The sequence below is a fragment of the Parus major genome, chromosome 3 (genome assembly GCF_001522545.3).
Source record: "Parus major isolate Abel chromosome 3, Parus_major1.1, whole genome shotgun sequence".
In the NCBI taxonomy this organism is placed as follows: Eukaryota; Metazoa; Chordata; class Aves; order Passeriformes; family Paridae; genus Parus; species Parus major.
In genome coordinates, this window is record NC_031770.1 from 20076140 (window position 1) to 20095718 (window position 19579).

Here is a 19579-nt window from a genome sequence, read left to right on the forward strand (position 1 = left end):
GTATTTGCTAGGGACAAGGTGATCCTGTGAAAGTTGTTTTTTTAAATGACCTACACGTGGGTGTGCTGCTCAGTGCTGCTGCATGAGGATTATTTTAACAAACAGTCCATAGGCTGTGTGAAAATGTGGCAATATTTACTAGAACAGAAGCACATGGCTTGCGGAAAAGGTTTCAGAGTAGGAAGATGATACATTAAAAATCACATTTTTCATAAGCCTTATGAAGAAAATTTTTAAAAAAACTTTTCCTCTTCTGGTCAGTGCTTTTGCAAACTTTATCAAGCCAAGATTTTGAAGATTTACAGTTCTGTGTATTTTACTTAACTAACTTCCTCTCTTCTTGAAATTGAAGCCCAATTGCATTCCATCATTGCAGAGCATTCTTTTCATGTAAGTCATCCAATGTACCACCTTTAAAAATTATGTGATATGTGCATAAATATTGGACTTGCAGATGCGTTTGTATACAACCTGTACTTTGTGTGCCACCCAGAAGGGATAGAATATATGCATATTTTCATGTCAACCATCTGACAACTGTAAGGCTTGCCACAAATTTATGTTTGCAAGCTGACCACAGCACTGAGCAGTCCGTGTTCCCTGGGGTTGGACAATAATTGCGCTATTTAATTATTTTTGAGTTGGTTTTGTTATATCCCTTATGAGAAGACCATCTGCTGTACAGTACCTTACCTCACCCTGTGATACACTTCATAACTAATGAAATCAATATATTGCTGTAGTAATAGGAGCTTTCTTAGAGTATCACTTTCTTTACAGAAGAATCACAACTTCCAGGTATTTTTGTACTTTCCATATTGGTACCCTTCTTATAAGAAACAAGGATGCATTCATATTTAATGAAACAGAACAGTCAAATTACCAAAAAATAGGCTATTTGATGGTGAGAAAAGCGAGTGATCATCAGCAGGGCAAGGGAGTCCACATGCATCTACAGCAAACTCATCATCCATCATCCTGCCATAGTGTTCCTTGGGTCTTTCCTCTGCATCCCTTGTGCAGTCATCTGTGATGAAGCTGTTACTGACCAGACCTTTACTTGGCATAGTAATATCCAAGAAATAGTTAGAGGTTTAGAAAATGGACTGATTTATTTTTATTAGCAACTCTATGCATATATGATCTTGGTTTTCCAGTTCTTTAAAACATTTAAATTTCCTTTTTCATTTTTTTTCATCTTTTTGTCATATGGAATGACCAGAAGCAAAGGATTTTGCAAAAAGGCCTTAAAAATCTCTGCTTTGCCCCAAGAAAGGTGCATGGCATTGTGAAAATAAAATATGCATGTAGAAAATAAATGGAAGAGCTTTAATTTTTTTTTAAGAACTTCTGTAATAGAGAATAGAAATTTTCAGAAGCATTTCATAGTTGTGGCATTCTGTGGCTTAGATACCCAACTGATAAATATCAAACTCTTCTCTGCTGGAATACTGCCCTGCTTCATTCGATTGTATTATTATAATTCCTGTGCTTGTTAGCTACATACAATCCACCTCCGCTCTTTGTGAGTGATGCTTAAATATGTTTGATACATGAAATGTTTTTGGAAAATTGCAACAAGACAAGAAGGAATGTTATGTAGATGGAGTTTTGATGGTTTTGAAATATAGCTTAAACTGAATAGCTCAAGATGTGCAGTCATATTAAATCAATGCTGAAAAGTTACAACTCTAATAAATTGTATTTATGCTAATGGTTGAGTCTGATTTACTGCAGCCATTAAAAGTGAAGAATAGGGGCAATAGTCTCCTTAGAACTGCCATTTTCTCTATTTTCTATTTTATCCTTCTACAGTTCCACAAAATGTGCCAACTCCCTCAAGAGTTCACAGTATAAATGGTTACAGCATTGAGGTCACCTGGGACAAACCAGCTGGGGTCATAGGTGTAATTGAGAAGTACATTTTGAAAGCATATGAAGCGGATGGTCCCACTGTACCCATCACCAGTGCTGAGCTTTCTGACGCTGGTATGCTCACAGGTAAATGTTGTTAAGTACCATTTTTTAGGCATATCTAATAACACAGGATGCTTATCCCTGCTTTTGTTCATCTATAAAGTACTATTTGTCTGTTTTTGTGTATACACAGCATAGATAACATTTGGGAGGGTTATTATTTGTGTCAGCATCCTCATAGTGATGTACTGATTTCAAAGAACAATAGAAATTAAGATACAGCACAAATACTAAAAAGCAATTTCAAAATTATTTATGATCTGGGGAGAAATCCTTTTTTTGTTTGCTTTTATTTGCTTCGTATATGTGATTTTTTTTAAGCCATTCCCTATTGTTCCATGCAGTTCATCTCAGTTATTCTGTGGGTCCCAAATGATACTGTTTGACCTGATGTATGAAAGCCCTTGAAATAGCTGCCTAATTTTGATCATATAAACCTAACTGATTCCAGTGGAAACTAGCATACATTTGGGTTAATCAGATGCTGTGGTTGATGCCACTGGTATGTGGAGGTAGGTTATTATGGAATAAAGAAATTCATGGCTTTGGGTTTATGGGGTGAGAATGTTATAGAGAACATTTTGGGACATTTCTTCCTGCCAGGATAGTGTGGATATGGCTTTCTGCTCTCTGTGAAAGAACTGCTCTCTATGAAAAAGTTCTCTAGGAAGGAAGCATATTACTGACAAGAAACTGGATTATGTTATATGATGACTAAATGGGGAAATAGTGGCAGACCAATAGATTCATTTTTATGATCTCAGACATCAATTCTATAATTTGTAACAATTTAAAAAGTGGTAATGACTCAATGCTCTAAGCTGGTGCTTTGGTTTGGGCAGTACAAGAGTCTGGGAAAGTGTGTTAACCCTCAGGCAGTGTGCTATTTCCTGAAGCCCAGGTAATAGTTTTTACATAAGTATGTATGGTTTGTGTTTCTCTGCCAAAACCTATGTATACATTTTCAAGGGAAAAATTGGACATATTTTATTTTCTCCAATTTGAACTATCTTAACTATTTGTCAGTAGTGAACTTACCAGAATAATAGCATGGGCTTTTTGTCCTTACTGTGATTTCTTTAATGACCTTGTTTTCAACATTCTTTATCTATGCTGGTTTATTATTGGTGTATTATGATTATATTGGTAGAAATTAAAGACTGACATATGGATTAGGTAGGTTACTCCAGCTGATAGAACCAAAATGTTGTATAACTTGTTTGGCATTGTGCCAGGATTGTCTGTCAGGGTTATGAAAATGTTTGCACCAGGCTGGACAGGTAAGAGGTTATCCTGCAGCCTGCAGCTTACAGGAGGTAGAAGAAACAACATACCTTTACATTAAATAGAGACAGTGAATGGATCCTGGTTCTTTAGCCTGTTACAGCAGATAGAATCATAGAATCATCAAGGTTGAAAGAGACCTATTGAAGCCCATCATCGACCCAACACCACCACTGTACCCACTAAACCATTAAACCACATCACCTATCACCAGATTCAGACATCTCTTGAACACCTCCAGAGCTGGTGATTCTTCTACCAGTTCCCTGGGCAGCCCATTTCAATGTCTGTCCACCGAAACAGTGAAACCTTTTTATAAAATCTAATCTAAATCTCCCCTGTCTCAGTTTGAGGCCATTTTCTCTTGTCCTCTCACTGTAGGCACAGAAGAAGAGACTGTCCCCCACCTCACAACAACCTCCCATCAGGGAGTTGTAGAGAGCTGTCAAATAATGCAAAATAGAATTATGATATCATAGAATACCATGTTGGAAGGGAGCACAAGGATCGTCTGATCCAATGCTTTTTGGCAAAAGTACAGTCTAGACAAGATGGCCCAGCACCCTTTCCAGCTGAATCTTTAAGTGTAAAGAGCTAGGGAATCCACCACTTCTTGGGAACATTATTCCAGTCGCTGATTGTGCTCATTGTGAATTTTTTTTGTCTTGTGTCCAATTGTAGTCTCCTCAAGAATAACTTGTATTCATTACGCCTGGTCTTTTCCATGTGACTCATTGTAAAAATGGGTTCTCCATCTTCCTTGTAGCCACCCTTTAAATACTGGAATATGGTGATAAGGTCTCTACTGATCCTTTTTTCCTCAGGGCTGAACAAACCAATTCATAGTCTTGCCTTATTTGACAGGCTACCCAACACTCTGATTATCTTTGTCATCCTTTTCTGGACTCTCTCCAGTCTGTCCACATCTTTTTTGCACAGCAGGGACCAAAACTGAACACAGGTGTGGCCTGATAAGCCCTGAGTGGAATAAAGACTTCTTTATCTCTGCTGGAGATGTCCTCATTGATGCAATCCAGCATCCTGTTGGCTTTGTTTGCCACACACACTCTCCAATCACATGACAAAAAGAATGTAAGAATGTCTGTATTCAGATGTTGATCTATATGATTGTGTCAGATTATGACCCTGAAATGAGCTCAGTTGGTTGGAGCATGGTGCTAATAACACCAATGTTGTGGGATCAATCTCTGTACAGACCATTTACATAAGAGTTGGACTCCATGAGTCTTGTGGGTCTCTTCCAAATCAGAATAGTCTGTGATTCTGTAGATGCTTGGAAGAAAATGTAAGAAATGTGCGGAAAGCATAGAATGAGTCTTCCTGTTAGTGCAAATTCAGTTGGTTGGTTTTGGAATTCCTCAGCTGAAGGCTGCTTCTGGACCATCCTGCTTAATGGTCTGTGATAGAATTGTCTTTATTTTTTAATACATTCATTCTTTCTGTAACTGCTGTTGGAGTAATTGTTCCAGTTCAGTTTTGTGTGTGTAAAGTGTGCTTCCTCTTGTTATTTATAACTGCTGCCCAATAGTTTAGTTACGTATTTTCCAGCTTTGGCATTGTATGAAATATATAATTCATGTTCTCATGGTGAGGTCAGAGCTGAGACAAGTGTAAATTAAATCACCAATCTGAAGTCATTTTACTTTAGTCTGTTGATTTCAGTGAAGCCTACACAAGTGAGCAAGTCAGTGGATATTGAGAACTAGTTACCCACAGATATGAGACTCCCAGGAGAAGGTGTATGAATTATCTTCCCTGGTTAATCAAAAGTTAACATAAACACAGAACACCACAGAAGATGCTGTCTTTGCTTACATTTTGCTGTGAACAAAAATATTTGCTTTTCTTCCTAATTTCAGGGACATTTCTGTAGAAATTCTTTTGTTGCATTCTGTGAGAAAATGCTGCAGTAACCCAAACAGCCAGGCTTCCTAATACAACAGCAGAAAGGCAGAACAGCGCTCTGCAGGATCATTGATGAAGAAACCATGGTATTTTTCCATGCCCTCCTTCAAATTTTCATTCTCTGTCAAGCCAAGGCACTGCTTAATCTGCTGCTCGGAATGTATCTGAGGGCACTGACAGCCCTCTGTCATATTTTTTTCCTTGCAGCTTTTTAGGCCTATATGTTGTGTTTTGGTTTATACTTACACTGTAAATTCTTTTGAACAATTACAGTAGGGTCCTGAATCATAACTGGAGCACAGTAACAAAAAGTTAAGAGCATTACCCATTTCTCAGAAGGCTGTACTGTGTGTGTCACATTCAGAAGAACCTCTTGTACCCTTGTCAAGAAGAAGAAAAGCTGAGCTAAATATTAAAAGGAAAATAGGTCTTAAAATGACCATAATCCCACAGTCTCAAAGTCCTATTTCTGACTCCTCAGAAAGCAAAATCCTTCAAAATCTGACCCTTGTAATCTTCCAAAATGTCAAACTGTTTTTTCATTTTCATCCAAGAAAGGAATATTCATCAGGTTTAAATCCTTAAAATGAGGTTCTGACTGTTTAACCAGGAGTTTATTGGATAAGGTGATATATTTCATCATAGTGTTCAGTGTCTGTATTCTAGGATGAGAGTATAGAGTGTAAATTTCTGGAATTCAAAAAGTACCATGCTTGCACATCTTGCCTTCAGAGAAGCATGTAATGACATTGATGTACTTTGGATGCAGCTAGTCACACTCACAGAGTAATAAAGGAATTACAGAGTCATCGCATGAAAGAATTTTTTTCCTAAAGACTGGATTGCTTTCTTCTGCATTCTGGTGCATTCCACATGCTGACATCAAAATTTGGAGTATAAGTTAGAATCAGTATTTAAAAAATGGAAGCAGCTTTAGAACACACTGTTTCAGTGTGGTTTGTGATCAGCTTTTGCTTCTACTTTCCTTTGGAATCCAGACTATCACAGGGTCACTTGGGTTGGAAGGATTATCTAGTCCATTCCCCCAGCTCAAGCAAGGTTGACTGGAGCATGTTTCCCAGAACCACGTCTGGTTGAGTTTTAGATGCCTCCATAAATGGAGATACTTCTCTATGAGAAGCCTGTTCCATGTTTGGTCACCCTCACAGTAAAAAGCGATTTCCTGTGTTCAGCTGGAATTTAATTTTCTCCCCAGTGAAGTGTTCACAACACCAAACCTGCCAGAAGCAATTGGGCTCTCAGACACATGGTGTTATTCTTGGGGTTGTCCTGTCCAGAAGCAGGAGTTGGACTCACTGATCACAGAATATTTAGGTTGGAATAGACCTCTGAGATCATCGTGACCCATGATTCTTGTGGGTCCCTTCCAACTCAGGATATTTTCTGATACTGTGATTCATGTATTCCAGTTTGTGTCCATTGACTCTTGTCCTGTCACTGGGCACTGCTTAGAACAGTCTGGCTGCTGCTTTGTTCTCTCCCATAAGGTATTTATAAATTTTGATAGATCACGCTGAGCCTTGTCTTTCCTGAGGTGATCAGTCCCAGATCTCTCCCTGTCTCTCAGAAGAGATGTGCTCCAGTCTTTTTGCCATCTTAGTGGCCTTTTTTATATCATCCACAGACTTGCTGAGGGTGCACTCTTCCCCCATCACCAAAGTCATTGATAAAGGTGTTGAACAGTATCCCAGAACCTTGGGATACACCCCAGCTCTCTTGCCTCTGTGTTTCGTGCAACTGATCACAATCTTCTGATGCTTCTCTTGACAAGCACATGAAACATCCCCATTTTATAATTCAGATTTCTCTCACTGTAGAATTCAAGAGATTGACTAGCCTCTAAACAGTGGGCTATAATTATACCTACAGATAATAATGAAATAAAATGTACTGCAAAAGAATTCACACAGAATTGGTATTTATTCCTCTTAAAGTTTTCTCATTCATATTTATATGATTTTGCAGTTCATCCCACCTATTGTTGCAATAGCTGAGGACTGATGTTGTGGCTGCACACGTGGTAATGAGAAAATTGTGGTTGACAGCTGCCATTCCCTCCTTCCTGTTACACATGTTTGTAATTACTTTTCACCTTTTAGTCTTTTATGCTCAGCAGATGAATATCTCAGGAAAAGTTAATTTAATGATTTAATGTGGTTATCAAAGTGTCTGAGCTGTGCTGTGGTTTTGAAAGCTCTCTAGCTGGAGAGTCTCTCAGAAGAGGAGACAGGGCCACCTGCCAGTGACAGATCAGCCAGGGCTGGACAGTGAGGCCACAGTGCTGGGGGAAGCTCGCTGCCAGCCTGGCAAATACCCATGCTCTGGCAAATACTCTCAGCTGAGAGAGGGTCCCCCTCAGGGAGAGCTCTGCCAGCCCCCTGCCTAAGCAGCCTGTGGCTTTGGGACCAGCCTCTGCACCCTGACTGCTGCCTCTTGTGGGGTTTGGGGATCATTGTCTGAGATGGATGTTAGAAAATGCTGTTTCTCTCAGGCTTATTTCATCTGTGTGGGATGAAATGAGCAGTTTACCACCAATGGAGAGTTTGCTGCTTGAAGCTGTTGGTGAAATTGCTTGGGAAAAATGCTCATGCACTTGAAATGACTTGAAAAGTCTTGGTTTGCACAAATATTTCACACTCAAAATATTCCTATACTACAGTTAATGAGTTTATTTATTTATTTATTTATTAATTTATAGAAAAGGACTATTGCAAACCAACTAAGATAAATGTATGTAAGGCCAGAGCACTAGGAGGACTCCCAAATCCCTGCTCCAAGCTGAGACAAATTTCTAAGGTTGTAAAACTTGATATGTAGATAAGAATGTTTGGCTGGGACAGCTACTGCAGCAAGGGGCAGCTGATAGACCTGTCTATGCGCATTAGGTTTGTGAGAGTTGTCAGGTGGTGCTTGAGCTCCTGTTCATTCTAAGGCAGAGTGGCAGAATGTAAGTTCCCTTCTCCTTTCATTTAGCTGGCTTTAGCAGACTAGTGGCATATTTTTCAATATATGAATTTTAAAACATAAATTATATTAATATTCTACAGTATTAAGATTCAGACTTGATTGAGTTTAAATCTAAATGAATCTTGTTTACAGTCCAGTGCTGTTGTATTAATTTATTCATACAAAATACAAATTGTGTGATTAAATAAACCTGAGCATTTTATCAAAATTACATCAACTCTTAGATAGGTAACCATATTTTTATTAATAAAAAGAAGTTGATTTCATAATGTTTTTCAGTCTAGAAAGAATTATTATATTTTTATAGACATATTAAAAAAAATCTATAGAAAAGTAAACAGTGTTTCTTTGTCTCTCTACAAACTTTTAAAGATGAACATACTGCAGAAAATAAGCAATGGTGAAGTGATTTGGAGTGATCAAGGATAACACAGAGATAGATAATGCAAAACCAATACCCTCTGTGGTTAATTAATTTTTTGGTGCAAAATTGCACTGTTCAGTTAAGGTGTTCTGCAAACTGAAGCAGCTGGAGAGTTCTCTGTGCTGTGGGGAATGTAACAGGTTTCATTGAACCACTGCAAACTGAATTGCATCTTCAGAGCCAGAGGAGCTGGTGCATGGTTTGTTATGAAGTATTTCTGTTGGGAGAAAAGGGCCTTTCAAGCCACCTAAATGCAATAACTAAATTAAAACTTTAGTTTGTTCTTATAAGCCAAAGAGTTGGAATAGGTGCCCTCGTGTTGAGTAGTTCTTCATTTTATAACTCATATCATACTTAGTTATCAGATGCTTTTAAAATGCAGATGTATGTGACAGACTGATGTGCGCGGACTTTCGGTTCAGAAATGCATATGTGGAAGACACATGTACTTAAACAGTTTTTGCTACAATCTGTCAAAAACAAAGTCAGTTGAGGACTTCCTTTTCTGGTCAGTGGACTGTGATTAAGTGTACTGTGGCAATGATGCATCTCGACACATGAGTGACTATGTTGGACAGATGCTGTATGACCTCGGGCGTTCAAGTTAGCTAAATAGTCTGAGTTTGGGGAGGAGAGATTTGGTAATTTTTGTTTTTAAAGCTTAGACAAGAATTAAGGTAAATCTTAAAGGTCAAGTGTTGTTTCAATTGCAGTAGGTGTATTTCAAAATAGGTCCTCATGAAACTGCATGTTAGGGAGGAAACAATAAAAAAATCCAGCAACGAAAAGTCCCTTTGGCAAAAAAATGCACTCAGTTTTTGTGAACAGAATATTAGCCCACATACTTACTTACCACTTTACCACTGTAGTGGTAAACTTTTTCCTTTTTTTTTTTTTTTTTTTTTTTTTTTTTTTTTTTTTTTTTTTTTTTTTTTTTTTTTTTTTTTTTTTTTTTTTTTGTTGGTTTTTTTTTTGTTTTTTTTTTGTTTTGTTTGTTTTTGATGAGAAGTACTAGTTCCCCACTGAAAATCTGCCAGAATGCTATGGAATATGGCTGTATTGTCAAAAAGTATGAGAGCTCCCTTTGAACTTGAAACTAGAAGAACTACTTGAAAGGTACTGAACAAAAGAAATGCCTGCCTTATGGAGAAGTGAAGGGAAAACAGCTGAATATGTAATCTTCTCATATACTGTATGCATTAGAATGTTGAATGGAGTGGACATAAATGTGCAACTAACTTACTAGTTACTCACCCATTTTACCATGAATTTGTTGTTGACCCTTTTGCTATTGCCCCTATCCATGTTGTTATCCCTTCGCTGCTAGAATGAGCCTAGCGTTTCCACTCTTGCACAACTCTAAACCTTGACTTTCAATATTGCAAATAATTAAAGACCATTTAAATAAAAGTATAGAGAATTAAATACTAGTTTTGCATATAAAGTAGGCTTAATGTTCTAGGTGTGATTCCAGATCACTCTTTTAGACTGTTAACTTTACATTCATATTTAACAAATGACATTATTCAGTTTCATGGGGTCACTGTGTCAAAATGTCTGTGTTAGAACTTTAATTTATTTCCAAAGGTTCTTTGGGCAGATAGGAGTGGTGTGTTAAAATGATTTAGCACCTCCACTTCCCCATGTGGATTTTAAGGCTTTGAATGTAGTCTATGATGTTAATTTTGAGTCTAGGTGGATTCAGCTCCTCTGTAGTGGCAGGCTGAATGTGTGGGGCCCATATCCCAAATGTGTGAGGCTGACCCTCTTCTTAAATATTGATGATGTCCCTAATCCTGTCTCACGATCAAAGTGACAATTTGTCCACCTCTTTCCTGTTAGGATTAATAGAATACATACAAGTGTGGCCAAATTTTGCTTTGTTAGCACCTGATCGTGGAAAGCCTGATGGACTTTTATCAGATCAGCAATTACTGGGTATAGACAAGAGATGCCAGTGTGAGAGTGTGATAATTGAGGAGTCAGGGAAAGTTTTTTTAAAGCTGTCAGCCAGCTTCATTGGATCATAGGCTATTTTTTACTGCAAAAATTATTTTGCTGTTCTTTAAATTAATTCACATGTATCAGTGATGATCTTTGCTGTGGGACTGCTGACTTTGTATTTCAGTGTAGTCAGGTGCTGAGTGTAAATTTCACTGACTGACTGAAAGTGCAGACGAAATGAGTGGGTAATGAGAGCAGAGCAGCCAGTTCTTTAATTGAATTAAAAGCTGGGTGACACCAATGCAGACACCTGTCCAATTACAGGCAGGCCAAGGTGTTTACCATTGCTGTACAAGCGATTTGAAGATGACAGAAATCTTTCCGCCCACAGATTAACATAATGAAGGAGAACAGATTAGAGTGGATGCTGGCCAAACAGATAGCATGGCAGCTGAGAAAAAAGTAGTTTGCTGAAGTATGTAAATAAAATCTGTGCACTTTCTATTGCCTACCTATGCACATCTGTTTCTTTGTTTAAAAAAAAATAGGGCAAGAATACATGTGAAGGAAAAGCATTAATTAGGAAATGAAATTATTTTTTTTTAAGTTGTTGCCTTTGCTGAATTAATTTTTTAAAAAAAACCTCCTGCAGGAAAAGGGTTTCTTTGTTTGTTTTTTTTTTTCCCCTATGAAAATTCTCTCAGCCTATCATAAACCTAAGTAATGGGAAGTCTGTTGTGCTACAGGTGCTTCATATAAAACCTTCCTACTTCCTGCAACCCAATTCAAACCTTCTACACGTACTAGCATCTTTTTAGTATGTCTGATACTCTGCAGCTCTCGGTGCCTGAAGCCATTGGGAACCCTACAGGCTGTCTTCCAGGAGGAAATGCAAGGGGCATTAATTCACTGCTTCATAAGAAACAAATGCTACAAGTGCTAAATGTACAAATCAAACTAAATTGCTTCCTAAAGCACCACAGAGTGAATAGAGAGAAGGTGTACATACAATGCCATGCTCCTCTTGGCCAGGAACTTGCAAATGTCACAGTTGGAGCATTTGGTTTCTGCTTGTATTTATTTGTGGAGATAATTCCCAAAGCACCTTTTATAGTTTCCTGGGTTTAACACACTATGATCTGGAAATAAGTGGAAATACTGTCTCGTATAAAAAAGATGGTGTTTTGACTAATGGAATTTTTGTGATGCAGAATTTAGTGTAGCTTTCAATACTTTACAGGCACAGTAATGCCTAAAGATGTACCATACAAGGAAGCTGAAAAGAACTTCTTGCAAGGGAATGTATTGGAAGGACAAGGTGTGATGTCTTTAATCTGGAAGAGTTTAGGTTTAGTTCAGATATTGGGAAGAAATTTTTTTCTGTGGGCATGGTGAGGCACTGGAACAGGTTTCCCAGAGAAGTTGTGGATGCCCCATCCCTGGAAGTGTTCAAGGGCAGGCTGAATGGCTCTGAGCAACTGGTCTGGTGGAAAGTGTCCCTGCCTGTGGCAGGGTGGTTGGAATGGTCTTTATTATGGTCCCATTCAACCCAAACCATTCCATGAAGAATTATTTCCTATTTTCTGCCTTATTGATGGCTCTTAAAAATATTCTTCTTCCATCACAGGAAGATTACAGGGATGTTTCTTTGGTGGTGACAGACACAGCATTCTTTTTCTCTCCTGTCACACTTAGATTGGATGTTAGTACAGCTCCCCACTGTTAACTGGCGATTTGCAAAAACAAAACCATAGCCAGAGCAAGTAGATGCTGATCAACTGGTTTTATTTTAACACTACACTGAAGCAGAAGCGATTACTTCTGAATATTTCTCCGTTTGTATGAGTAGAAGTGCACCCCAGAGAATTCAAATAGAAAAATGATTGCTATGCCAACATTTGAAGTTTTTAATTGATTGCAAGAAAAAGCATAAATGTTACTAATTCAATGAAAGTTAATCTCATATTTTCCATGTGAACACACCTATTACTAAACACAATATAAACTTTTACAGACTGATGGTTTCAGCTCAGAAGATAATATAATTGTGCTGTAGCTGCAAATTTCCAGCATCAAATTCTCCATGCCCTTTTTGTGATTATGAAGGGTTTATGTAGGGATTTTTTTTTTTTTTTAATGATACGCCATTATGTTGCATTCTGTTAGTGTAGTAAGCCAACGAGGAGCAATAATAAGAGCTAATTTTGTCTACCTGTTTGTGTAAATGTAATGATGAGGGGATTTTCAGACTTCTTCTACTGTGGGACACTTGGCCAGTAATTACAGTTCTTTGACATGTTGTTGTTTTTTAAGCTGATTTGCAAAATCCAAGTGTTGGACAATTTTGAAATAAAATAATTTGCTATTAATTTTATTTTTTTAATGAAACACCGCATTGATTTTGCTAGAGCTGTGACAGGGGAGGTGAAAATATGGTTTGAAATAAAACTTGGCATGAATTGGCCTTCTTTTAATTACTTCTGGTTTTAGATTTTATATTACTTTGTTGTTGGACTTTGAAATGGGAACTGCCAATGTTTCTAAAAATGACTCTAAACTAAATTTTTCCCCATGTAATCCTTCTGTTTATGATAGTTGAAAATGTTGCAAAACTTCCTGAAGTGGTAAGCAGTGATTATTATTTGTTATAAAAAGGAGCTGATTAATATGTGAGAATTTAGTAACTTCTCTTCACTAACATAAGCAGGATCTAAAATAGAATAAGGCCCCAGATCTTTTCTCTTTGTTAACTCTTGGGTACTGTGCTACCTGAATTATGTTAGTTAGATAGCAAATATATGGTCTTTATGATGCTCCTGAATGGAAGGCAATTGGGATGTTTCATAAAAAAAGAGATTTCAGTTTATGGATGAATAGGAACATCATTGGAGAGGGTGCATTAAAAAAACTTAGTATGGGAAACAGTGAAAATTCTGTGGAAAAACAAAATAAGGAACTGAAAAAAACTTTGAGACAGGGATTAAGGAAAAAAACCTTCTTCATTGTCACATTAAAATATACCCCTCTGTTTTGAAGCAGTATCTGTTTCAGTGAGCATAACTAAAGAAACACAGGTACTTTAGTACTAAAAATGGAATAAAATATCATTTGCTCTTGAATTATTTTGTAAAATTTTAAGTCATGGCTAATAGGAACAAAACCTTAAATATTTTTTTTCTTTTCTACCTGTAACAATGGGAACCCATAACAGAAAGTTTATTTTCCCTCTGTGTGTGTCTGCATGCAGTCAGTCTGTACACTGTACATGTGTAACACCTTGCTCTCTTGTGTTGCAGGCACATTGAGGGGTTTGCGTCCCTTCACAAACTATGCTGTAACCCTAACTGCTTGCACTTTGGCTGGCTGTACTGAGAGCTTGCATGCATTGAACATCTCCACTCCACAAGAAGGTAAAGTAATTTCAAAGGTCTTGACTTCCACATTTCAGTCATGAATAATAAAACAGGAGAAGAGCTAAACGCTGCAAAGCCATTTGCTGGAAAACCCCAACCTAATTTGATGACAAAGTGCATTGCCAGACCATAATTGCTCCATTTTTTGGGGGGTGCGAAAATGAATCAAACTCCATACCCTTTAATGACATGCATCTTTAATAGCTGTAATGCAGATTAATGGGCTTTTTAATTGCTGTTACATTGTTCATGCAAGAGCCTTGTCATTAATATGAAGCATCTGAAAGATTAATGAAAGCTTCCTCATTTTACTATGGCTCAGAAGTAAATCTAGAGACAGTCTGACTAAAAAGAATTGATTGTATGGCACAGTATGAAATTGAGAATCAAACGGTTGATTTCCATGGTTTCTTTTAACCACTAAACACCAGCAATAGGCAACAATTATTTCAGTGTGATGAAACTGCCAAATGCCAATTGAGTTATTATTAATTGCTGTTCAGATTTTCCCTTTTCTTTTCCTAAACACTTTTGCATGTTGTTGTGCTCAAACTTAAAGGCTGTGAGTATAAATTAATGCTTCCTATGCTTACATCAAGACCTAGGGCACAGAGAAAGAAAAAATGCATTGAGTTCTGATTTTAGAGTCTAGGCTGATATGTAATGTACATCAATTACTAGAGCAAATGCCCCAAAAATATCAGTGACATATCTAACTTCATTCTCAATTAAACATAAAGTTCACATCTCCCGGTTCTGTCATCCTAAAACCATATTAATCCAGTTAAAATAATCAGTTACTCAAAATCTACACCAGTAGAATAATGAAGACTTTGACTTGTATTTATTGGGTGGTAGTTAATCTTCCATGATGCAAAGTAGTTTTCAAAATTCCCTCCCTCCCACAGTTCTTTGTTTTGTCTTCTTATGTAAACTAGGATATGATACAGTACCAATAAAGAAAATAAAATTTTGGCATGAAGTCATGTGAATTACAGCCATATAATTAAAAGGATGCTGAAGTGTTTAACTGCTGCCAAAGCAGGTTGTTGTGCAAGGTGTTGTCTTGGTGAGGACAGTGCTGAAGATTGCAGTCTAACATTGCTAGAGAAGGATTTTGGTGTGGCCATAACTGCCAGAAGCACCAATCAAATCAAATCCAGTTATTGCCTCTTGGATGTTCATTATAAACTGACTAAGATTGTCTGGTGGCATTCCCCATGACAGGGTGCAACCTCTGACAGCCAAATAGTTAATGGACCCTGTGATATAAACATGAAACACAATTATTTCAATATTTGTCTATTTATTTCTTCAGTGACATAATAATTAAAAATAAATTGTTTATGTCCTATTTTCTCACCTTAGTGAATAAAGCAGAAATCCCTACCTGTCATAACGGAATAGTTTAGGCAAGAGTAGATTTTTTTTCCCCCTAGAGATTGAATAAAGCCATGGGGAACATGTGTTTTATCCCTCAAAAGAACTGAACAAAAAGTCAATGTATGGAATTTCTATTTTTGGATGTTCTTTTTGCATGCTCTTAGGAACAATATATTGGTGATACAGAAGACAGACACCATATCACACCCTCCAGCTATCCCTGTTTCCCTAACATTCATTACTTTATATTGTTTTCACATTGCCAGGCACTCCTAGTTATTGTTTTAAATTTCTAGCACAGAGCTTGTAAATTACAAGATATTTCTCCCAGACTAAGACCTCAGCTCTGCTCCTCCTGCAATATTTACTGGGATTCCTTGTGCTTCTAATGTATAACTCATTGGAACAGTGAAAGAGCTCGACTCTTAAATTATTATCCATTGCCAACTTCCAGTATATTATATACATGAAGTCTACATTAAACAAACACTACTAAGTGTATTGAGTTATGAAAAGTTTGAATTAAGGGGTAGTACCTAAGAACAAATCACCTGCATTGTTGATTAGGATGATCACTATGTAGTTAGGAGTAAAAAACCATGAAAGAGGAGAAAAAAATTTGTATTAAAAAAGGACTGCACTAAAATCCCGTACCTCTCACCTTGATCAGTGTTACCAAGCTGGGAAGATAAAATTATAGAAGCATAATTATTCTCCTAAAAGCAAATAGTATGTTGCTGTCTTTCATAGAAGTTTCTGTTTGGCTAGGAATCCTTATATAATATAGGAGACTTCTCAAAATTCTGGTATGTTGCAGGTATAAAATATTTTCTGAAATTTCAGCTTTACCAAAAACCATTCCAGTAGTAGCTTCTCATTGAAATTTTTTATTATTTGTGAAAAGACAATATAGTATAACTTTATACACTTTTTCACCAGCCCCTGAAGATGTGCAATCACCCACTGCAATATCCTTTCCCACGTTCCTGCTGATGAGTTGGAGTCCACCCAAAACACCAAATGGTATTATTACACAATATACTTTATATATGAACGGGATACCAATTTACTCTGGAAATGAAACTAAGTATGTTGTAAAAGGTGAGTTCTCTGCTAGGTTAGCATTTCAGATGGGTATCTCATGGTTGCTATGAACAATTGCATGATTCTCTCCTTATTTCAGAGGAAAGAAAAATAATTCTAAAATTGACTGGATGCACTTTAAACCCTGATGGGTTTAACATTTTAAAGTATCTTACTCTTTCTTGGGTCTCATAGAAATTAGCACCATCATGATGGTGTAGCTAAATCTTGTGCCTCTTTCACAGGATCTGGGTTTATAGCATTTTGATCTCATACCATCCAGCTCTCAAAGCAACTAAACTGCAAACTGTTGAAGAAATTATGTACAGTTTCTTATGTACAGGAAATTATGTACTGCCTTCCTTCAATATTCTTGATTAGAGAGATACCACATTTTTTACCTGAATAGCCTCTGTTTAATTAATTTATTAGAAGTATAAACTAATAATCTGTTTCCTTCTGATAATAGTTGTGCCATGTGCCAATAGCCAAATTTTATCAGTACTATTAAACTACTGCATGGAAATTAAGTGACCATTATTGGGCAATACAGTGAAGCATGGTAATCTGACTTTCTATTTTAATGTAATTGGTGTAATTTAATGAATTATAACAATTTTCAACAATTTAACAAATTTTAATTTAAACAATTTAACAAATTACTTGTTCAGACATTATGCAAACAACAACAGCAACAAAATAAGAAATAACCCCAAAAAAACAAACCAACAAAAAACCAGCCAAACAAACAAACACAAAACCCCCACAAACAAAAAAACCCCAACAAACTAAACCCATTTCTAACAACCAAAAAAACCCAAAAAGAAAACATGGAGCTAGAAGTATAATGCCACAGCATAAACACTATTGGGGACCCATTGGAATTTGTATATCCTCCTAAGTACAAGTGAAAATAAAGCATTTTATATTGGACAACTCGGAGGGAAAAGGGTATGAAGACCCTACTTTCTTTTTAATGTAAGGCCTTAAAATTCAAAGCCATTTCTGCATCTTGGGTCAGTATAAAACATATTTAAAAATTCATATAGTTCAAATTTCTTTGCCTTGCACAGGCCATAAGGTACTGGTGTGGTGGGTCAGTTTTGACACTGAAAAATGAATCCAGTTAGAGAACCTCCTGAAGGCTGTTGATGATCGCTATAATAAATAGTGCACACTTTAAGTCAAACTTTTTCATTCTGTATTCAAAGGTAATGGATTTTTCGTAACCATAGTAACCTTAGTGTATTTCTGGATAAATACATGAGGTATATACATTCTGGTTTTATTTTTGAATATAAACTACCACATTATGTATTACTAATAATATGAAAAATAGGATATAGGTTAGCATAATGACAGCTCAAACTAGTGTGCATTTTTCTTCTGCAAAAAATAAATATTTATCAAAAGTATAGGTTCAATTAATTTCTCCCCCATCTCCCCAGTTTTCTGGTAGTCTTGCAGTGCCATTTATCTCTTTTTTTGCAAGATTTCCATTAATCTCTCATTGCCATGTCATAGCACTGTTCTTAAAATTTTTGAAGTGCAAACAGTTGTGCTTCCAATCTTACTAAAATTATTACTGAAATTTCATCATAGGTCCTTCATTTTACCAAAATGTTCATCTGCAACCTGGTTATAAATGGGCAAGTGATGTAAAACATTTGAGGAAATGTTCACCATAATATTGGTTGGTTGGTTTAGATTCATGTCTGCTTGCAGTCTGAATTATAGCCAAAATGAATGCTTATTGATATAAATTATGGTCAAGTAACTTTTTCAATTCTTCTTTGAAAATATAGAAAAGCATATAGCTTCTACCCTTAAATCTTGAGTGATAAGTCAGAATACATTCAGGTGAAATCTCATCTGCTTCATAAGTTTCCTAGGGAAGCTCCTGTTGCTTTTATGTAGAAATTATTTATTTATAGTTTACTAGAAATTTTTGTATTTTTTGGTCCTATTGAAAATTTCATAATTCTGATTTCAATTAAATTTTGGGCAGATATGAATCTAAAGAAATCAGAAAATCCTAACTTATTCAAAAGAGAAGGCTGGTGGATCAGATCATGTTACCTTAAGCTGTACACCACAAGACCCACTCTTTTCTATGTGGTGTGGAGATCAGTCTGTTCACTTTGGATCCATTTTATGTAGCTGCCTGTTTCTCCCTCTGCCTGAGGGAGAACTGGCAATCTGAGCCAGCAGGATGGGATTTGGGTCACTAGAAATTCCAGTCCTTGTGAATTTGGTGTATTCAAGATCTTGCTTAGATCTGCATATGTCTTCATTTTGACCTGATTTTCTTCCTTTCAGAGCCCAAGATTTTCCACTTTTTAGATTAGATTTGAAAGAGGTATAACATGATCTTCTTTTTTATTTCTCCAAGGGCTACAGTTTTATGGTGAAAAGTTGGAACTTTTGGTTTTGGAGTATTATGTTACACATCTTGCCTTTTTCTGTATAATTATCCTTTTGTTTTCAGCATTTATGCTAGTGATGTTGGTGACTTATTGCCACAACATAATATACCACTGACCCTAAATAGAGAGACAGAGTTCATTGTCTCTGACATCTGCTTCCTATTTAATCATCACAATTATTTTCCTAATTTAGGAGCTATATGACTTAGTTCCTGGCCAGTAGTCTATACCAGAAAGATTCTTTCTGTGTTTTTGAAGTGCTGTATCTATTGAAATGTGATGGTTTTCTAAACCTTTCTTTTTAAGAAGACATAAATTCTGTTTAAAAATTAGTACTTCACTGACTTTCATTTCAGATCATGGAAATTGCAATCAGTTTAGGCTAATCAATCCATAACTTAAGGAGGGATATGTTTTCTCAACACTAATGGCAAATATATTGTTAGCTTAATTTCTGATCTTGACAGTTGTTGAGGGATTGAAATACTCATTGATTTTCATGGAAATTCAAGTGTTTGTTTCCTCTAGGGGTTGAGCTGTAATTAAAAAGGAAACCCTTTAAAAGCACATATGGAAAATGTACACTTTACCACACTGAAAAAGGAGACCCATTAGGCTTCCATCATCCATTAGTGCCTTTAAATATTTCCCCCATATTGACAAATTTGGTTTCTGTGTTGTGAATAATAAACCACTGAAATGAAGCCAGCTCTTGTACCACAACACCTGTA

The 19579-nt window shown here is 36.6% G+C and overlaps 1 protein-coding gene across 2 annotated transcripts in view; it reads left to right on the forward strand.

The window, feature by feature from the left end:
• USH2A (usherin) overlaps nucleotides 1-19579 on the forward strand; it is a 368965-nt gene that overhangs the window by 146200 nt on the left and 203186 nt on the right. For both annotated transcript variants that reach the window (XM_033513296.1, XM_033513295.1), the window contains exons 29-31: nucleotides 1816-2001; nucleotides 13840-13953; nucleotides 16279-16440. In XM_033513296.1, the coding sequence (XP_033369187.1) occupies nucleotides 1816-2001; nucleotides 13840-13953; nucleotides 16279-16440 (462 nt within the window). The remainder of the gene's footprint in view (nucleotides 1-1815; nucleotides 2002-13839; nucleotides 13954-16278; nucleotides 16441-19579) is intronic.